We start from the raw sequence: 22,107 nt of genomic DNA, 5'->3' as shown, positions 1-22,107 counted from the left end.
CAGAAGAAGTTCACTTTTGGTTCAACACAGGTGGGAGAGAGGGAAAACCAGAGTTGAAAATGGGTGGCAGGCTAGAATCATAAATAGGAGCCACTCCACACTTCAAAACTTTGTGGCAGGTTTCACTTAGCAACTTTTGAATAATGATTAATTTTTCTCATTTGAGAGTAATTCTAGACTGTAAGGCCATCAAAGAAAAAGCTATGCTTGGTGTTACATAGGCTGCAAAATAGAAGAAACTAGTTGTGTTCATCTGTTTAAGGCATATTTCTAGTGTGGTTCTAATCTTCCAGTCCAGGAGTTGGATGAAGACTGGTGGTAGCTGTGTACTTTTCTGTGGTGCTTTTTTTTTTTTGCCGTGTATATGTGAACCTGTACACCGTTCAGAGTACTTTTTGAGCAAGTGGTTTATAAATTTGCTAAATAAAGAAGCAACATATGTCAGGGTAACAAGAGAGCTGGTGTGGCACACTGGTTAAGCTGTTGGATTGCGACTGGGGACATGCAGGTTCAAAGCCTCACTTGGCCATTAAGCTCAATGGTGACCTTTGGCCCAGTCATCATCTCTGTCTCGCCTACCTCACAGGGTTGTTGTGAAAATAAAGGGTGGGTGGAACAACGTATGCTGCCCGTTGAGCTCTTTGGAGGAAAGGGGTGTGTGTACACCTGTAGTTAAGAAATACCATTGCTTCTGATGTTTTAAATATTCGAGATGCAAGTGAGCACCATAAATCTGTGGGATTTATTTCTTTCAACATGTTGTTCCTAAGTTGCCTCTGGTAAGGGCTGCTTGGCTTGAGTTTCCTACAGAGATATCACTTCCTTGAAGGTAAAACAGTAAGTAGGCTGCTGTGTGTCTTCTTTTGTCACGTTTCCATGCAGTGGGAATCTTAATCCTCATCACTTGGATGCAAGGCAAAATTAGGCACATGTCTGATGACGTTCATGGGTTTTTCCCTACATGCAAGCAGTTGTGTAAAAAAGTAAATTTGAATAAATTATGTAGGTTGAGACACTCTTACTTACTTGGCAGCCAAATCCCATTGTTTCAATTAGTTCCACATAATGCATTTGGCATCAGGGTGTTAGGGCTGGCTGACATCTTGATTGATTGGGAAATACTGTCAGCCCGGCTTATTTACATACATGATTTGGGCACCTCACTGTGCAGATAGGTGATGCAAGGTATACGTTAATATAGGCAATCTTCCAGGCTCCTTTTTATGAGGGGGAGGTTTGGGAGATCAACTGTGGCACACAAGGGAGAGGAACATGAACATACCCGCAGCCTATGCCCCACTGGATATACGTGGTTGCTAGATGTCTAGCAAACCTTTTAAACTTGTCTTATTTTAGAGTAAAGTTACTGTAGTGCGCTAGCTAAATTGCTGCTGTTCTCACTCAACCCTTCAGTTGCACCTTTACGCAGTTGACTGCACAAAAAGAAAGTCTTGTTTTTGTTAACCTGGTGTCTGAGCTAGCCTAGACAAATTGATTAGCTTTTGGTGTTTTATCTTCGTTCTTCCTTCCTTTTTTAAAAAGGGCACCTTGTGATAGATACAAAACAGAGTCTTAGAACTGGGGAAATGGAAGGCAGGAGAGTCTGCGTACACATAATAAAAAGGAGCTCAGTCGTCAAAACAAACATGCCAGTAGGTTGAGCGGAAAGGTGGCGTGTTCGAATTCCACCCCAAGGGAAAGTTGTATGCAAATGCGGAGAGTACTTCAGGGCTTTACATTACATGTAGGTGTGTAGGATGGACAGAGTGCTTGGTGCTTGAGGTAGCTGCACCTCTTTTCAGACGACTTTGAATATAGCTTTGACCCGAAAAAAAGGAGTATACTTATTTGCAGGGCGGGGCCCAGACTGTGCTAGAATGAACAAATTTTTTCCTCAAGCAATTTGAAACCACCCAATTTTGATTACCTGAAGAACGAGGAACCCCCGCCCCCAAAATTCCCTCTCTTAAAGCTGTCTAAGATCAAGTACCTAATATTTGAGATGGGGGCATTTTGGCTGAAACTTCCTGATGCATGGGCAACCGGGACGGGAAATATTCATCACGTGCTCTCATTTGGAAATGTCTGAGCCAGAAAAAAGCATAGATCCCCCGGCTTCTGTTTTCAAGCATTAACACAGATGGAAACTTGCGGTTCCATAACATGGGGATATTGTCTAGTCTACCTGTTAATGTGCTCAACTCTTTCATTTGCAAATACAAATTTTGCAGTGTGTCTGTGTATTTATTGTAGGGTAATTAGCTGGGGAATGGTCAGGTATTAATGCAAATTGAATCTGATTTACCTATAGATAACATTTGGAAAGGCAGGAAAGTCCCTACTCTTTATAATGAGGTGACGAAATGGCAACTCTAGTTTTGCCCCCCCCCCCCAGCAATTTTTTTCTGCCCACCCCTCAAAGTCTCTATTGATTTTGGCTCTGGCAAAATTAAAAGAAAGTAGAGACAGTGCTGGGATGCAGAGCCCACCTCCCCTATTGGAATGCAAATCACCCCTTCCCCAGTAATCTGATCAACCCTTTGGCATGCAGAGAGATGATGATAACCCCTTTCCCCCAGCTGATCTGCATAGATTAGTTTGGGAGGGAAGGCTGCACATGATTGTCTCTTTTATGGGCATGTGTGGCACATGTGGGGAAGATGCTCAGTGGCAGACCATCTGCCTTGCTTGTGAGAGATTGGGCTCCTGGCACCTCCAGGTGGTCTGTGAGAGACAGCCAGTCTGAAACCCTGGAGAGCTGCTGCCTGTCACTACAGACAGCACTGAGGTAGATGGCCTGGCTCTGTATAAGCACCTTTCTGTGTCCCTGTGTGTACTGGCCATGCTCACCACTGTCATGCAGCTCCCAGAAGGTTGGCCAAGGGTGAACACGACCCTCTGGCCAGAAAAGGGTTAGCCACCCCTGCTTTAAATGCCGAGCCATGTGTGAGGAAAAGGTCAGTTAAAGTGTAACTAGTTTCTTTTATGTGTGCGTTTTCTTGGGTGCCTTTCTGTGGATGGGCTTCCCAAACGCAGTCCCTTGCCCCCATTTAAGTGGAGTGCCAGACCAGGCCAGCATGGATTGTTGGAGCACTCCAGAGCATGTCATGAGTAGAATTTGACTGCAGGGTGGACCCATAGGAAGTTGAATGGCTGCAGAAGATTGAGGCTGGCACAGATGCTTTCTTAAAGTGCAATTTGCGTACCTGGCCGTGTTTGATCTGGTAAAAGAGGTCCTCTTGCAGATGAGGGAACCGCTTCAGAGAGCATTTGGGAGCACGTCGATTTACATGGTGACGGAGCCAGACAAAAGGTATAGACAGACAAAGTGCTTGGGGCAATTAATATGCATTGTTTCATCATAGATGGCACGTTCTGCAACTTGGCCTCTATTGGTGCAGCTAATTTCTGCCAGGTTCTCAACTCTCAAGATGCCGTGCTTCCTTCTCAGGCTTTAGGAGGGAGAAGATGTTTAATAAGGAATTGTGTGGGTGTGGTTTGTGAGATGCTGCTGAGATAAAGGGGCAGCCCTGAGTCTAAGAGTGCCCCAGAAGATTGAGGTTGGCGCTTGATTAATGATGCAGGTCCAAACATCAGGTGTCAAGACTCCGAAAGAGGCAGTCCTGCACAGTGGGAAATGCATTTGTCTGGGTGAGGCAACATTGCTCATTGCCAATGCTCATTGAACTAAAAAGGTTCCCCATTCTGAAATGTGCTGGAATTATGCAAAACACACTCAGTTCTCTTTGTTCACCTGCTTCATTTTGACGGCATAACATAGAAAGCTTTTTGTACGTTTTGGGATTGTGCAATCCATCCTCTGTCTTTGTGTAAGCAAAATGAAACATAACTTTGCAAACTACATGACAAACAGGCATCAGTTACACATCCTGCCTTTCTTTGGTCAGTGTGTACCAGTGTTTAGAAGCTTTTAGATTTTGTATCCATTTCTCTGAATTGTAGGACCAGCTACCGTATTTTCCTGGCGTGTAGCATCCTGGATTATACATGGTCTGGTCCTTTAAACCCTCCTGCTTCGGTTTTATATTGTCACCAAAGACCAAAAAGGGGGTTATGTGTGTTTTCCAACTACTAGCCCACAGGTTGGTGCCAGCCCAAAGTCTGCTTCCTGCAGGTTTGTGAAAAGGGAAATCACTTTGTTTCCTACTATTATTGTGCAGGAATTTTTTAATACCTTGATCAGCAACTAGATACTGTTGTGAAAGATTTTGGAGCGAACATTTTTAGGCCACACACACAGATCTCTCTGCCCCCACCCCCAGTGCTGAGTCTACTTGGAGTTTCCTTTGTGCCATTGTTGCCAAAATCAGAGTTATCTTTGGAGGGAAGGGCAGAAAAAGTTGGTTGGGGGCTGGAAAACTTGGAGGATGGGCTAAACCAGTGTTATTCAACGTTGGGTTCCCAGTTGTTGGAGCTACAACTCCCATCACTCCAAGCCAGCTATCCAGTGGTGAGGGAAGCTTCTGTGAAGCTTGCATCCTCTCCCCGCCTCCTCATCACTTTACCCCTTTCTCTCCCCCACCCCAACCTAAAGCAGGGCACCCTCTGGAGTCAGATTTGGCCAGAATCTTGACAACAGTTCCTGCCTTTGGTTTCCTCCAGCAACATTTTGTAACTACTGTCAGCAAAAGGTTGTCCACTTTGTCCACTTCTGGGTAGGAGGAGCTCACCCCAAGCAACAGTCTGCCCCTTTTGCCCCATTCTCCTTCACCAATAATTTTTATTGACACGTCGTTTCACTGAGAGAGAGAAGCTTGCCGGCAGGTTTGGGTGTAGGGGCAATGTAGCATTGAGTGGGACCCAGGCCAGTCTACAGGTTGAATAGTCAAGGTCATCGAATCTGTTTAACCAGCTGTAAACCCTTTCTTAAAAATCAGTTGGTTTTATGTATACATTTTGTTGTATTCTATTTCATTCTCCCATGAGCTCAAAATAGTTTACACCAAGCTCCTATTGATCCGCTGCACATCCAGTTGATTAATCCATGTGGAAAATGGAGTTCCCCTTCCTCTCAGACCTTCCACTTGGTGCATTCAGTCAGTCTGGTGAAAATGCTGATCCAGCCAATGGTTTTAGCTGTGAATATGGTACCCCTCTCTGCCAATATTTAGCAGAGCAGGGTAGTTAATTTTTAAGGAGGGAGCTCAAGGGTGTGGCACATGCTTTGGAAACGACCTAAACTCTTAAACATTGTGCTGCTTAGTTGGGGGAAGCAGAGGATGCCATGTGTTATTGTTGGGGCTGGTTCCTTGTGTTGCACGTGGGAGCTGGATATCCTTCTATTTTCTTTTTTAGACTTGGGAAGTCATTAGGTGAATCCTTGCACGGACCAGGTGAAGGGAGCCGCAATTATAACCCTGTTTCTCTCTTTCTCTGCCCTCCAGATGTGCACACCCAGCAATACTCCAGCCACGCCTCCCAACTTCCCAGACGCCCTTGCCATGTTTTCCAAGCTGCGGACTTCAGAGAACCTTCAGAGCAGCAACAGCCCTATCACATCCATGGCTTGCTCTCCTCCGGGTAGCTTCAGCCCCTACTGGGCTTCTTCACCTCCAAACCACCAGCCTGCCTGGATCCCTCCTTCGTCACCCACCAGTCACAACCTCCACCACCACCTCCATCACCAGCAGCCCATGTGGCCTCCTGTGTCTCAGCAAGGGCCCCCCCAGCAGAAAGCCATGGCGGCAATGGATGGCCAGAGATAAGACTTAATGTTTTTGGAATGGGGGGGGAAAGAAGTTGATTGGGTGGTGGGGGTGGTAAAGAGGGTGTGGCAAATCCGAGGGGGCACAGGGAAATGGGGTGGGGGTATTTTTTCCCCCCTGAAGATCGCACTGGAATATTTTATAGTGGTTTTTTTTTTAAAGAAAAAACTGATGAGATGTCGTCATCAGCCCAAACCCCGATGGTCCTTTCCCCTGCACCCACCTACCTTCTCTTCCCTTATCCACTCTTCAGGAGAGTTAATAACTGATCTTTTTCTCTTTTTTAAAAGAAAAAAAAATTATATAACTATAATATATAAATATATAAATATATCTAATGTATATACATCACGAATGAAAGCAACGGAATTGCAAAGATCCAGGTAGCATTCTGCGAAAGCTGCCTGGAAAAAAGAAGGGTGGATGTGTTGGATCCCGGGGGGGTCAGGGGGGGTGTCAAGGTGTCTCCCTGCGCGCGCGTATGTATGTGATTGGGGGTGGCCGGGAGAGCTCAGAAAGTTGCCTCTCCTTTCCACCCTTTCCCAATTTTGTTGCCCTTCCTCTTGATTTTTCCTTTGGCTCCTGGTTGTCGGGAGTTGCCTGTAGCAGCTGAGATGGTTGAGGGGCCTTGAAGGAGAAACCCTCCTTGCTTGAAGGGAAAGCACAGGCCTCAGGTTCTGTGGCTGTCTGTGTGCCCGTGCGGTTCAGAGAGCCTCCTGGGCTGGGTGGGGTGTCACCTCCTAAAGGAATTGAGCTTCCACCCCCTGCCCCATGTTGTGACTGAGCGTGAATAGTTGGGGAGGTAATTTTCCATGGCGGGCTCTGCTCCACAGGGCTCTCCTGTAGGCCACAGAAGGAGCCTGAAAAGAAAAGAAAAAATGAAATTGTGCAACATGTCACGTTATCGGGGCTGTAATCTTTGAGACCATGTTGAGTCCTACTCAAGATTTTGTATATTCAAGGAGGCAAATCTTGCCATTTTTTTAGAGGTGCCGAGACGTGCAGTCTGGCAAAATCAGCCAGCTCTTCTTCTTCTTGCCTATACATGGGTTGGCAAATTTATGGGGTTTCGTGGGCTTGAGTCCGTGCTGTCATTTGGGTTTAAACCCTTTCTCCATCGCCCCAACTTTGGCCTATTGAAACCCCTTTTCTTCAACGGCTGCAGCAGGTGTGCTCCAAGTAGGAGAAACTAGAAATGGGTTGGGGTTTTGTTTTTTGGTACCTTACCACAGACTCTTTCTTGCTCTCCCACCCCCACCCGCCCCCTTCTTGGTTTTTTGGGGGGAATGGTTTTCCCCTTCAGCTCTCAAGCTGTTTCCCTTTTTAAAAGGACAAAGTTTAAGCATTTGGGAGGATAAGCTGGAAGGGAAGTTGCTGAAGTTCTTAAAGGTGTATAAAAACACAAACGTCAACCTCCCCAGAAGGTGGATAATACGAAGGAGGACTCAAGAGAGTGCTCCCTGACATCCGGTGGCAAGGGGAGATGCTGAGGCTCTTTTTGTTTTTTGTTTTGTTTTTTAGGTTTTAAAATCAGAATCTTGCTTAAACAGGTTGAAGGTTTTATATTAATTTAAAAATAAAAAATCACTTTTTTAACCAGAGTGGCACTTGTCTCTTTGTCCCCCACCCTGTTGCCTTACACCTCTTCTTTTTTAGTTCAAAGAAATCTGCTGGGTATGAATGATAGACGTTAGAACTGAACGGAAACCAAAAACCAATGCTCCCTCTTTACATACGCGACATTGCAAAGGCACACAGCTTGCTCTCCTCTTCCTCCCCCCTCCCCCCTCCCCTCCTTTATCTAGAAACCTACTCTCCTCTTCCGTGCTGTCCCTCTTGCACGTCACTCGTTGGCTTATGTGAAAAGCAAAATCGAAACTAGGTCGTCGGTGTTAATATTAGCATTCATTTGGAATTGCTTCGTAATGCAGGTTAAAGGAAAAAAGCACACATACACACTTCAGTGCCAGATGAGGAAAGAGAGTGCTAGCTGTACTCCCATCCCCATTTCTCTTTCCAGAGGTTGGAGCAGGCACCCCCAAACTTTGGCCCTCCAGATGTTTTGGACTACAATTCCCATCATCCCTGACCACTGGTCCTCTTAGCTAGGGACCATGGGAGTTGTAGGCCAAAACATCTGGAGGGCCGCAGTTTGGGGGTGCCTGGGTTGGAGGGTCCGACTTTGTGAATTGGGGGAGCCAGCTTCTACTCATGTATACTCCCCCATGCAGTGTAGACCCCTGGAAAACCGGGATTTACATCACATGGGAAACCTACATGTTTAGGAGCAGGCCCTCCCTTTCAGGCTGCTGCCCTCTAATTTGCAGAGGGAGATGATGGGGCAGGGGGCAGACTTGGGTTGCATTCGGATGGTGGGCGTATTGCATTCATTTATTATAAGGCTAGTGCTTCTGCCCGGTTTTCCTAACTTTCCTTTCACGCTGCATAAGCCTGTTCCACCACATCTCTACCTCTGCACCAACGCGGTGCGGGAAATGTCATTCGCACAGATGTCAACACGCCATCCCTTGACATCACCAGGCAAAAAAAAGGAGGGCATGAGCCTCAAAATGGGCAGGAAGTGCAGTGCCTGCTGGTATGCCACCTCGCAGCTCATCATGTGAGCAGCTGCGGCGTGAAAACGGGGGAATGCCACACTAAAGGTCCCGTGATTTTCCAGGTTGAGAGGGCCACAAACAGTTTCTGCTGGAGTCAAATAACATGAAAATGAGTGCTAAACTTGAACGATATTCCATTCCATTCGTTTTCCCGAGGTAGCTTTTGCGTTGTGCGAAAGCTTAAATATAATGTGCAAAATAACATTTAGGGAGATGTCAGGAAAACGGAATAAACAGCAGTGTGAATGCAGCCTTTGCAGCCTTGTTCCCACACCACCTCCTCACGTCAGTTCCGCCTCTTCCCCAGACCCCCTGAAGAAGAGTACTCATGTGTTCTCAACTTAATTGCATTGTAGTGAACATTTGGCTGCTTTGACTTCTGTGTGGAGCCTCTACAGTATATCCGGCTGCATTCAAGTTTATCTCGGTTGTCGGCATTATTGCTTTGGAAGAAGTGGGTTTTTTTAAAAAAAAATAGAAGTTTTTGAGTAGGCTCTGGCCAGAACAAAAACACATTGAAGTGGGTGTTGAGGCATCTTTTTCCATTGTGTGTGTGTGTGTGTGTGCAAACACACACACACACACACACACACACACTGTTGTGTCACTAAAAGCTGGTGTTACACACTTCCTCTCTGCCATCCTTCCCCTCACTACATGGAGAAGTGAACAGAGGGGCCACACATTGATTTGAATGCAAGATCTGGATATTGAACCCATTTCCTACCAGGATTAGGGCCAGGCCAACACCCAGAAAAACACAAGATCCCTCAGTTCCAGTTTCATGCAAGCAGTGTGAAACTGTCTTGTCTCTCGGGCACACAGAGGTAGGTATGCGCATGTATATAAAGGTGTGGATTTAAGTCCAAATTGTGGTGGATATTTGAATGTGCATTTGTTTGTTTTTACTATGGGGGGTGTCTTCAGCAGCTCAATATATAATGGAAGGTGGGTGGAAAATTATGGGCAAGGAAAGTAGAGTTTAACATCACCTGAGGGATAATTATTAAATATGAGTCGGGGGTTCATCTCTACATTGTGGAATCTTGTCACTACCATTATTGCTTTCAGTTGGGATAGTGTAACCCAAAAGAGCACTGCTATGGATATTTCTGAAGAGAGAGGGAAAGCCTGCTGTCATAAAAAAAGAAGTCTGGGAGACCTTGTTTGCAATGAGAAGAACTTGGTGAAGGAGATCCATTTTGCTTCTCAGTCCCATCTTTTCTTCTACAGCCCAGATTAAAGTCTGCTGTAAGCCCTTCCTTCACACTATTGGCTTTGTTAATAAGTGTACTTTATAAGTGTGAATTTTAACACTTGCTCAAATCTTTCCCCCCTCCCTTTTGTCAACTTGGTGTAAGAACAAAAGTGGGGCTGTCAGCAACACTTCATTGCTAAAGATTTTCCTGCAGGCAGAGGTGTGCTACTGCCACTGTTCTTTAGGCCAGCTTTGCACTATTGGACCACATTGGTGTTGGTGAATTCATTTTAGGCCCTCTTGCACGACTGCCTTCTATTCAGCCAAATAATGTCTGTCATTCTAGTGATCTACCAATGGACCATTTAAAAAAAATCTTCCTTATATTCATTACAGGTAGGTAGCTGTGTTGGTCTGACGCAGTCAAAATAAAAATAAAAAATCCTTCCAGTAGCACCTTAGAGACCAACTAAGTTTGTCATAGGTATGAGCTTACGTGTGCATGCACACCTCTTCAGACAAACTTAGTTGGCCTCTAAGGTGCTACTGGAAGGTTCCTTATATTCAGTGCAGCAGCACCTGTGCCCCTCACGTACCTGATCAGGTATATTAGCAGCCGCTGAGCTCATTCCAAACCAGTAGTCCTCAACTTTTTCTGACCCAGAAGCCCCACCGTCAACCCAAATATACATTGTTGGGCAGGACCTGCTTTGCATATATTTGTAAAGAGTGGTAGTACTGTGTTCGCAACCAGCCTTACACATTTGAGGGACAAAGCCTATAGGCTGAGTTGAGTCAACCATCCTTACCAAGATTGGAGACTGTTTGTTCCATCTTTTCATCTCAGTATTAGGTAAACAAAAATACTCTTTAGTGAGTAAAATACACCATTCTGTTACAGTCGGTAATAGCTGAGCTTTGTTTCTAATAGCATGAGGGCATGGCAGAAGCAGCCTAGAATTCTAACCCCCCCCCCAACATGTAGACTATCAAAACAGATAACAGCATACATAGAAAGGAAGTAAAATTCTGGGTAGAAGACTCCTGAATTATGCATACCTTTAAGAGGCTCACTAGCAGGAGGAAGAGGAGTGCGGGGGGGGGGGAGCGCACCACCCCCTGCAGTGCAATTCCGGTGGGGGGCCATCGTGGCTGCCCCCCCTGCCCGCACTGGGCACCACGCCCACGCAGGCGGCGCAAAATGCCCCTGGGACGTGCACCAGATCTGCCCCCGTCTGCTCTTTGCCCCCCCCCCCGTGCTGGAGCATGAAGCTCTGCCACTGAAGAGGCTATAGGCTTAACATATTATCCAGGCTTTTGTTGGGGGTTGAGCATGCTACTTCTGTCCCTACTTTTTCAGGTTTCTGCATGATGCTGTCCTCTCCCAATTTGTAGCAGGTGATGAGATTCAGGGGGTAGAGGTAGTGCACCTGGCCCCACACTGTCTTCTCCCCTCCCCCTTCCCCAAGCTTGCCCATGTGCTGCTGTATCCGACTTCCTAAATGCCTCTGGGTTGCTTCTCTGTTTAAAAAAACTTCTAGAGGTGCCACTTCTCATGTCCTTGTTGCCATGGAGAATTACAATCTCCCTCTCTGGTTTTAGCCCTTGTGTGGAAATGGCTCTTGATGCTCTTGAATACCTTCTCCAAGAACCCCTCTTTGAGAAATTAGATCCTTACTTTTTCATATGCAGCATAGTTAAGCTACAATTCTTTTGACTCCCTGCGTCCACAAGCACCAAGCTGGTGTTATTTTGGGCTTCTTTGAAGTACACTGGATGGGCTGGATTCTAAAGAACTTGCTTTGTGTGTGTTTGTTTTCAAGCCCCCTAGCTCCGCCTCAAATTTAATGTTGCTACTGGACTTATGCCGATGGCATTGCATTTTCCACAAGCAATGAAAATTGTGGGAGTAGGTGCAGAGTTCTGCAGCTCATCATTCTCAGGGTTTGTTCATACAATTTCTTACATACTGACTTCACAGCAATGAACTCTACAACTAAGAAAAAATCAAACACATCCATAGAATCATAGAGTTGGAAGACACCACAAGGGCCATCCAGTCCAACCCCCTGCCAAGCAGGAAACACCATCAAAGCGTTCCTGACAGATGGCTGTCAAGCCTCCGCTTAAAGACCTCCAAAGAAGGAGACTCCACCACACTCCTTGGCAGCAAATTCCACTGTCGAACAGCTCTTACTGTCAGGAAGTTCTTCCTAATGTTTAGGTGGAATCTTCTTTCTTGTAGCTTGAATCCATTGCTCCGTGTCCGCTTCTCTGGAGCAGCAGAAAACAACCTTTCACCCTCTTGTTCAACCTTCCACAATCTATCCATTTCAAATGAAACGTAACAGTGTAAAGTCAGCAAAAGAGGTGGACCCCATAAAACAAAATACTCTAGCTGCCAAAGTTGGGGCAGGGGAGAGGTGTGTCTTCAGCATATGGGGAAAGCTATACAATGAAGATGCAAGACACACCTATGTGATCAGGGAGTTTTACATCTAAGGGTTGGCACAGAGAGAGCCCTTTCTCAGCCCAAAAATCCCTGCGCTTTTGGAGGCAAGTGGAACTGTCAAGAGAAGGTCAGGAAGGGATGGAGAGGGTCTTTCAGATATTTGGAGCCTAAGTTGTTGAAGGCTTTTTAAACACAAATGTGTGAAAACACCCTGAGCTGGGCCCGGAAAAGAACTGTCAGCCAGTGCAACTGTTTGAAAAAGGGGTTGCATAAATTCTAAATGGAACCCCAGCCAGTAATCTGGCTGCTGCATTTTGAACCAATCGGAAGTTTCTGAGAGATGTCTTTTTCTACTATTGCCTGTGATGAGTTCCCACCAACAACCCGAGCTTGAAATGGGAGGCGAGGGGAGCTGAAAGTTACAGCCTGGCTGGCTTCTGAAAATGTCTTTGCAGCATCTGCTGTCTGTGTGCTTCAAGTGATGTGAGCTTTGGCAGAGAGAAATTTGGTATAACACATGAGGATTTCTTCCTCTGTTTTTCGGTTTTCATCACTACTGTTGTTTTTTAAAAAGCATGTTCGAAGTCTGGCTTGTAGCGAAGCTGCTGTGTGTGCCACATGCCTAGCGTGGCATATAAAATCTGGAATCTGGCTTTAGGCTACAGGGGAAACCATAGCATCATTTCTCTTACTTTAAATGGTCGTGTGTGTAGTCCTCATTGTCAGTATCATTGACCCAAAGGCTTGAATGTTGCAAAGACCCAAAATTGCTATTAGAATGAATTGAGTCAAAAGTAAATTTATAAAAGAGTGGCTTAGATATTGTGTGTGCATAATATGGGTGTGACAGCTGTTGCCTTAGGGGCATTGACACTCATGCAGTAGTTCTGCCAATAGATCAGAATGCTTTGGCCACTGATGGTCTCATTTCTTCAAAGAAGTCCTCTCCCTCCTGTGCTTTAGTCAGGCTGACTCACACTGTGTCCACGTTCAGCTGAGAAATTATAGTGGAGCATTACATATAAAAGAGGTTAAACTCCAGGCAGCTGCTGCTGATGCACTACTTAACTGTTTCCTGAAAGCAGCAAATGAGCAACTTGGCAGCTGTGGGGGAAATTGTTTCAGGAGGGGAATGGAGTCTGCTCTTCTGTTTTGGGAAGTCTTCTGGCCTTTGCCGTTCATCAGACTGCTTTTGTTTAACTCTGGGGTGGGAGTGGGAGAACAGCTTCAATCGAGTCTTAGGTTGCAAAAATGTGGGCAACTAGAGTTATGTATTTTTAAAATTTTTAATAGGGGCATTACAAACGGTGTAGCTACACTTGAAGCTTTGTAAACATAAGAAATATAGAAAACACGGGGCCTACAATGAAATATTGCAGTGTGAAATGCTCCTGCCCCATAATACAAGCCGGCCATTCCCTTTTCCGGGACGCTTCGCTTCATTTCAACATGCTAAAGTCTTCATTGGTTTGTTCTGGGGTTCTCCTTTTAGGTTTTTCCTAACCCTTGTTTTTCATACTTTTGCAAACCTGTCAGGAGAGTTCTTTCCTACTAGGCATGGATGGAGTCCTTTCTAGCTTCCGAAGGAGCCACACTTAAGAGAATGAGTTCGCTATTGACGTATAGGATTTGCTGCGTCAACTTACTGCTGCTACTACACGTGTGCTTCAGTTGCTGTGTGCGAGAGAGAGATCAGGTACAGTGTAGTATAAATATACAGGGAATACTCTTATTAGTCACAGTAATGATCATAGAGAAAGATTTGCTCCGTTTGTTGGAAGCACACCTTGAAACTCTTAAACCATGCCTCTTCAGAAGTATTGGGCTGTTATAAGTCACATTGCTTTTAATGAGACTTATTTCCGGTTAAGTTTATGTTCAATATATGTGAACTCCTACACTGATCTACCACTGAGAGTGTCAAAGGAGCTGGTGTTGTAAAATAGAAGATTGACACGGAACCTGGTGGCTGCCGCTTGATGGTTATATATATTGCCTATATGTAACAAGAGGGAATAAGTTGCCTAGGTAACCGCAGACCTGTTAGTTTAATTTCAGAGGGAAACAAGGCCCGGACCAAACTGTAAAAGCAAGAATTCTAAAGGTGATGGAGTAGATTTTATGTGAGTGTTAGAATGCTTTTGGTAGGTAACGCAATGTAGAATGGATCGGTGCACCCTAATCTGATATATTTTTAAAATTGCTGCTGATTTTCCTTAATTAGGGAAATGTGGACCCAACCACATTCTCTGGATTTCAGTAAATCAAAATTCGGGTTCAGCAATGCGAACATCAGTAGTTGGTCAAATAAAACCTATGTCTCTCTAGTTCAGCAAACCATTGATACGATAAGGGACAGAAAGCTCATATTATCCCCCTTTAACTTAATGTTTTGTGCTGGTATCATGCAGTGGGTAAGGAATTCGTGGCGAGAACAAAGCACTTCCATGCTAGAGATAAGTACCAAGTGGCATTCCTCAAGGGTTAGTCATGGGACCCATGTTAGGAAATACTTTGGGTAGTAACCTGGGTAATGGCAGTAGGAGGGTTTTTAATTAAGTTTGCTGATGGCGCCACAGTCGCAGGCATTGTCAATACAGATAAGGATCAGGCACGTTATGCAGCTTGACCTGGCTGACGTTATAGACTGGCAGGGATAAAGTGTGCAGACATAGTGCTTTGGGTGCCCTAATCAGGATTGATTCTGTATGTTAATTTGAAGTAAAAGTTGTTGGCATCTAGATCTTGCAACACACCAAAAAAGTGCTTCTAGACTTTTAGATTTGTTGACTCATGCTGTAGGAGGAGCACTGTTCGGGCACAGAGAAACGTAGTCCAAAGCTAAGAGGTGGTGCCATGTAGCGGTTAAGCAACTGAGCAGCGAGCCAGGAAGTTCTCTACTCAAATCTATCTGACCCGACCTCAGTAGGTGCCTTGTTGTGCAAGGATGGTGGTGCTATTGACTCACCTTTTTCAAGATTCTTATATAGGGGATTCTGAGAAAATAAGAGAAGTGTTTCTACTTCTAAAGTGCTACAAAGCACACATGTGTTTCGATTGTTGCTTTCATCGTCTGGGACTGGGACAGACCACCAATTTGTGTGGGTTTTTTTGCATGCCACAACTGTGAAAGGGTTGCTTCAGAAGTAGGCTATCGGGGGTTTCCCCCCAGAATGCCTGGCCGTAGTCGCAATTAGCTTGATAGCTTTGTGGTTTGGAGAAAAGCTTGCTGTTTTTCTCCCAGTAGTAACTGAAGCTGCCTTGAATGCTGTAATGCTGTTAAAAAACCTTGGCTGTGTCACACTTACTATAACTCTTGCACAAAGGCAGAGAGAGAAGCTGAACAATAACAAGCCAGTGTCTTGGCTGTGCTTTGGGAACAAATCCGAAAATAGCCTTGCAGAATGTCAACCAATGGGAAGTTGGAGAAGGGTGAAGCAACCAGTGACTTAAGTGATGGAGCCAGTGACACCGTTGACCCTTGTCACCAAAGGACCTCAGAAACCCAGTCCTAGTTGGCTGGGGTAGCTTAGGGATCTAGTGTCATCCCTGCTTGAGAGTTGCTTGGCAGGTGCTGCTGTCTGTGGCCTTTTATGAGTGAGAGTTGCCCTCTTGCGTAAGCCTCCCCACCGGGTTGTGTCTACTCTTCTCTTCTTGCAACACGTGGCAGATTCCTGGAAATCGCATGAATTCGCTTCCTTGCACCAGGCAAAAGGGTTCAGTGCTTCGAGTGTATATCTTATCCTCTATCAGAGATTTAAAGTCAGTAACAATGCTGATTAAAAAAGAGCATTTTAAAAAATCCACACCCATCCCTAATTACATCAAAAATGTCTTATCGATGTACTGTATAGTGTTTCCTTTCTGCAGAAAGATGCTCTAGTGAAGCTCCAGGAGGAACAAACCTCCATGAAGTGGCTTTTAAAAGCTGGGGATTAGACAAATGCAGGAAGGAACCCATAAGAATCAGCCATGGTAACTACCGGTAAATGAAAACTCTGACCAGAGGCAGTATACTAGGGGGAAAGCAAAAGAGGAAGATTCCATGCCCTGTTTGTGAACTCCCCAGGGGCATCTAACTACTAGAAACAAAACGTTGGACTAAACAGACAGTCTTGTCAGGCACGTTTACTGTGCTTTTTAAGTTTGCTGCTACCAGTATCATTAATGCTTTGACTGTACATGCCTGTTTTGCGTTAGTTTGCCTGCTGCTTCTAGTTACGAACATGGACAAAAAGACTATGCTGTGCACAGAATCTTACCCTCCCTGAGCATTGCAAAAGGATTCAGTCTTCCTGCCTGTTTTGTTGTTTTCTTCGCAGTTGTAAGGGCAACCTGTGGCTCTCCAGATGTTGCTGGACTCCAACTCCCATCAGCCCCGGTTAACATGGCCCCAACAAGTTCCCCATTCCTATGTTAGATAGGTGCCGGTTCTTCTAAATCAGGCATCCCCAAACTTCGGCCCCCCAGATGTTTTGGGCTACAATTCCCATCATCCCTGACCACTGGTCCTGTGTATTTTGCACAGTGTGACTCTGAAGGTTTAGAATGCCCAAAGCTCTAAACAATGGTTGTTCCCCTCTGTCTACATTTATGGGAACTACTCATTAGGCTCTAAGCTACAATTGTTGCTTCTTCTCCCTGCCCACCCCCTTGACCCTCCAATCAAATATCTCTCATTAGTATTGGTTCACACGTGCAAGTTTGAAACTTGGCATCTTGCAGGTGTTGAATGAGGCATTTGAAACTAAACACTACAGAGCCTGATTCTCCTCAAACACGATGCCGGGCAATGAAATCCATATACATTCAGCTGCGAGTTATCAGTGAATCAAGTGTACATCTTTCCTTTGATTAACTGAAATCTGAACAAAAAAATTCCTTCAGTAGCACCTTAAATCTGAACAGGCAGATTATCTGAGTACTGAGCTAGATGAACCATGGGTCTAAACTGATATAAGGCCTCTTCCTATGTTCCGCTGTGTACTTTGCATTAGTCAAAACTTGCCATAGTCGGACACACACACACACACACGCACACACACACACACACACCACCTCCAGTTTCATGCAATGGCAGCAGCAAAGCTTTTTGCTCCTTAAATGTCTTAGCATTCTGGCAGTTGGCATGTAAATTGTGCAATAATCCAGTCGCCTGGTATTCTGTTCTGGATTCCCACTTGTAAAATTTCAGGCACACCAGCTATTACTGTAGCAAACTGGGATACATAATGGATGGGACTTGCAACTAACACATGAATCTGAGCAAGCACAAGGGACTGCTCTGTAGAATGTGGTTAAGAATCACGGCCCCATTTATGGGAGGCCCTGTGTCATCTCCAGTACTAACCGCTTTCTTCCTCTTTATGTGCGTGACATAAAGGGTGGTGGTCAACTGTTTTATTCATTAGACCCATTGAAATTAATGGGCCTAACTTAGTCATGATCTCTAATTTCAGTGTGATTGCTGTGAGTAAAGCTTGGATGAATACCACCCCAAGTTGTTGTTTTTTCCTACTGTAGAAGCAGGGTTACATGCATTGGCCCTGGTTCTTACGTCACATTAAACCTAAGTTTTGAAACAAACTATGGTTTAAAGCAGGCACCCCCAAACTGCAGCCCTCCAGATGTTTTGGCCTACAACTCCCATGATCCCTAGCTAACAGGACCAGTGGTTGGAGAGGATGGGAATTGTAGTCCAAAACATCTGGAGGGCTGAAGTTTGGGGATGCCTGGTTTAAAGTGAATTTGCAGCAAGTTCTTGCTCCCCACCCAGAAGCTCTGCTCTTGATATTGTCGCACCACTGGGAAACTAGGTAGAGCCTGGCTTATTGTGGTATCTGTACTCAGGCTTGTGGTTCATTGTTCTTCAAATCAACCACAAGCAGTAACCATGCTTTATTCTTGACTTGCTGCTTGTTGCATGTTTAGCGGAAACAAACCCACAAGCCCGGATTCGAACATCACAACAAAGTAGGCGCCAGCTTGTTTTGTTGACAGCGTAGAAGCAACAGGAGTAGGAGCACACTGCTTGTTCACATTCAACCACATTTCAAAACAAACTCTAGTTTAATACGGCATGCGGACTAGGCCATTCTCTGTACCCACTGGAGCCTGGAAGGACTCCTATTCCTAAGTAGCAACCCCCTTTCCCCATGCATCGACACCTTGCCATCTCACAAACTTTTGCTTTTTTAAGTTTGTGTTTCAGTCTTTTCAAAAGCTGTACTATTTGCCCGCCCACCCTTCCGAAATAGGTTCTCATCTTTCAATAGAGGAGGTCTATTGCATGAATGCTGGAATTTCTTTGGGCGGCGCATGTATTCACTGGTACTTTGGATACGCCCCCAGAATAAACCTAAGATCCTTGGACATGCAGCAGCAGCAGTAGCGTGGATGAACTGCGGCCATTCATCCACATTGCTAAGAAATTATTTTTACAAACGCGCGTATGGAAAGCATTTGCTGCTCTCATCCTAGCAGGGAGGCCCAACAGCTCCAGGCTGCTTGGTTGGCCTTTCATTGGCTAGCATTTGTTTTGACTCCACCAGGCCTATTCTTTTCTCTCGCTTCAGGACTGAATGTGCTCATGTATTTAATGTACCGACACTGTGGGAAATATGGAGAGCTGCAATGAATAGGCTAGTTCACAGGGCTCCTTTGCCCCCTTTCCACCCGCAACATACTGAATGCTTGCTCTGTTCGGGGAGCAATGGAGGCTGACAGCAGGAAGGGCCAGAGCGCTGTGCTCATTCATAAGCGCTGTGTGTGTTGACAACAGATTAACCCATATGCAGTCGACTCCACACCACTCCTCCGCAACGGCCATTTTATTGGGCCTGTCTTGTTCATAGCATTAAGGGGCCTTAGAGCAGGAATGAGGCGTATCTTCGGCCTTGCTGTGCAGTGCAGGTCTTCTTGGATATAAAAGCTGTCTGGGGTGGGTAGCGAAGCTGTACCCCTTTATATTCAATTAGGGTTGATTTATATCACCATTTTTTAGTTGTCCTGTGCAGACCTTTTAGCTAGACTGAGGCTCTCGTGCGACTGCCAACGGGAAATGGCAGTACTTTATATAGACCGAGTTATGTCACTAAAACAAAACGCACACCCCTAGGACTTTTATTCCTTGCTTTCTCTTTAGAGGCTAGTTAGGTCAAATATCATAGGCAGCTACCTATGGTTTGCAACAGGCCCGGCCCTACGTGCAGGCTGGGTGGCGCAGGGCACCATGGCGCCGGCCCACCAGGAGGGCGCCGCGAGCTGCGCCCACCCACTGGCCGCTGGGAAACGGGGTGGGAGGGCGCCGGAACGGGGCGGGAGGGCGCTGAAGGGATCCGGTGGGCACCGGAGGATCCAGCACACCACGGCGCCGGGAGCGCTTAAGACGGCGCTGGTTTGCAATCATACTCCTGAATTAAAGGGAGTTGAAATGGTAATACCTGTAAGAAGCCAAGAATGCCTTCTCTCAGACCACCAGAGGGGGCAGTAGGGTTTACACAGTAATGTAAATTAAAGTACCGGAAAGCTGAATAAAAGGTGTTGCAAAGGGAAGATTGTGCCCACCTCTGGTCTCTCAAAAGAGTCCTGGTACAGTTTATTAAAGATGAATGCATTTTTTTTAATGACTCAAAACTTTCATAGTCTAGAGGCTATCAGATTCATGAAGGGTTACCTTAGTTGGCAGGTATATTAGGTCAGTCAAGCAACTTCTACATTTCATGGCTCTGATGAAGTGAACTCTAGACCACAAAAGCTTATGCTATAATAAATTAGTTTAAGCGGTCCTTAAACGGCAACCAGCTGTTCAGCAGTGGAACAGACTCCCACAAGAGGTGGTGGACTCTCCTTCCTTAGAGGTTTTTAAGCAGAGGTTGGATGGCCACCTGTCATGGATGCTATGAGCTGAGATTCCTGCATGGCAGGGGGTTGGACTAGATGACCCTTGGGTCCCTTTCAAATTTACGATTCTATTTATGAGTTAACTGTCCATTAATAACCCTGCAGTATTCTTTCAGGGTGGTTAAACTGGATCTCCCTGCCTCCACCACGCACACCCTGGCAGTTTTTTGTGCTTCCTCATGGATGACAGGAATTCTGAATTAGTTTTTTTAAGTCTGCTGATATTTCAATCACAAAACCAGGGTGTGCATTAAAGCTGGCTGCGGGGCAAATTGTCTGATTGCTCTGTCAGAGGGCCAGCTCTAAAGCCTTAAGTGAGTTGTATGAGGAAAAGTTCCTCATGACAAATTGAAAATCAATCTAGTCCTGGACGCTGTGGCTCCCTGAACCTGAGGAACACCTGACTTCTCAACTGGTTCAAGCTGCATTTTTGGCATTGCGACCAAGGAAAACGCAGCAAACACCGCAAACTCAACAACACAAAATACTTCAGGGACTCCAAATGCAGGTTTCTCAAGTGCTTCTTCATGTTGTGCATAGGAGCTGTATTTCTCCCCCCCCCCTGTCCCCCAATATGCAAGAAAAGCTGTACTTCTTTCCTGTGTGTTCCGGCAGCCAGCCAGGAGCTTTATCTCATATGTTTTTGAACACTGCCTCTTTTATATTGTTGTTGTTGTTGTTAAATTTATTAGCCATCTTTCACAGTGTGGTCCCAGGGTGGGTTTAAACCATTAGAAACAATTTAAAACAACCCACAACCATAAAAAGAAGGCACTTTTAGCTAGGGTTGCCATATTTCAAAAAGTGAAAATCCAGACACAAAAGTTATGTTTTTGGCCAAAGTTGTTGAGCTGCAAAAAAGTTTTTTTTTACCAGCACCTTTTCTTCCTAGAAGAAAAGCACTGGTAGCATTTCACAGTTCTGCGTCCTTTCCCTTCCACCCCTTACAGGTGAAACAGGAGACTGGGTTCCTCGATTAATTCATGGCAAACCAAGGCTGCAAAACAGAGGCTAAAGACTGGTTTTGTTACTGATAACTGTACCCGCTGGCTGCTCAAAACAATTCCTGTTCTAGGAGTGCAAGCGTATTCAGGACTTCCCTTAAAGGCCCCCTATGTATGTATACAAAATCATTCTTTTGCAATCAAAGTGCAAGTACGGTATTGTTCTAAGCAAAAATCTGCTCTTATTCCCTTATGGGGTACACAAGAGCCTTATTGGGTTCTCCATCGGTCGGAGAATATATAACAGAGGCCAACCAGAGAAGTTTGAGAAGCAAAGCCTTTATTTGCTGTTGCAACAGGGTCCTTCCCCTCACGCAGGAGAACAAGGAAGGAACCCAGAACAAAAGAGAACCTCCACTTTTATCAGTTTTCCCATCACCAAGAAACGCCCCCAATACATCATTCCTACATCACAGCTATGTAATCAATACCTCACAAAAAAGGAGGGTTCAAGGTAGAAATCTGAGCACTTTTGACACCTCTCCTAGTCCTCCTATCACCCCTCCCAGGTGTGAATTCCTAAACACAAAGAGAAATTAACATTTTTATAAGAGTTGATCACTGTCTTTTGTTCAGAGGAGTCTTCCATTGTGAATGAGATACCACTGACAGGGAATTATGGCTCCCAAGTTGCTAGTCATGTGGAAATGTGCGCATATGCTGATCCTTAAGCCTTCCTTAAGGCAGGGTTGAGTCCAAGTGGGAGGGGTGAGGGTCTCTGGAGTGGAGCAGAGGCAAAGAAGGTGGTGTTGAGAGAGATTCTGGGTAACTGCAGCTGTCAGGTTCGGTCACCCCTCTCTGTTCATTAGTAATGGTGTTCTGCAACCCCCTTATAATTTTCTATAACAGTATATAAATAGGTACCGCTCCGGCGGGAAGGTAAAAGGTATTTTTTGTGCATTGCTCTGGTTCGCCAGAAGTGGCTTAGTCATGCTGGCCACATGACTCATTCGGCCTATAGAGCGAGATAAGCGCCACAACCCCAGAGTCGTCCGCAACTGGACCTAATGGTCAGTACCTTTACCTTTACAACAGTGAGCTGGCCAGTTGTGATCAAGTTGTGTTTTTAAAAGGTTTCTGAAACATTTCTTTGCCGCGGTAACACCAACTTTACAGTGTGCACAACCGTCCTGCAAACCTTCCTTGAGAGTCTGTGTGGATCATATGTGAAGTGCAAATGACTTTTTTTTGCAATATTATATCAGTT

The 22,107-nt window shown here is 45.4% G+C and overlaps 1 protein-coding gene across 1 annotated transcript in view; it reads left to right on the top strand.

The window, feature by feature from the left end:
• Positions 1-7,322, top strand: part of UBALD2 (UBA like domain containing 2) — a 29,684-nt gene extending 22,362 nt beyond the window's left edge. Inside the window, exon 3 of the mRNA XM_035104539.2 lies at positions 5,406-7,322. Within this exon, the coding sequence (XP_034960430.1) occupies positions 5,406-5,726 (321 nt within the window). The 3' untranslated portion in view covers positions 5,727-7,322. The remainder of the gene's footprint in view (positions 1-5,405) is intronic.
• The last annotated feature ends 14,785 nt before the right edge of the window (positions 7,323-22,107 follow it).

Source organism: Zootoca vivipara, chromosome 2 (genome assembly GCF_963506605.1).
Source record: "Zootoca vivipara chromosome 2, rZooViv1.1, whole genome shotgun sequence".
NCBI classification, from domain to species: domain Eukaryota; kingdom Metazoa; phylum Chordata; class Lepidosauria; order Squamata; family Lacertidae; genus Zootoca; species Zootoca vivipara.
The sequence above is the reverse complement of the archived record's forward strand: the minus strand, read 5'-3'. Positions and strand labels throughout refer to the sequence as shown.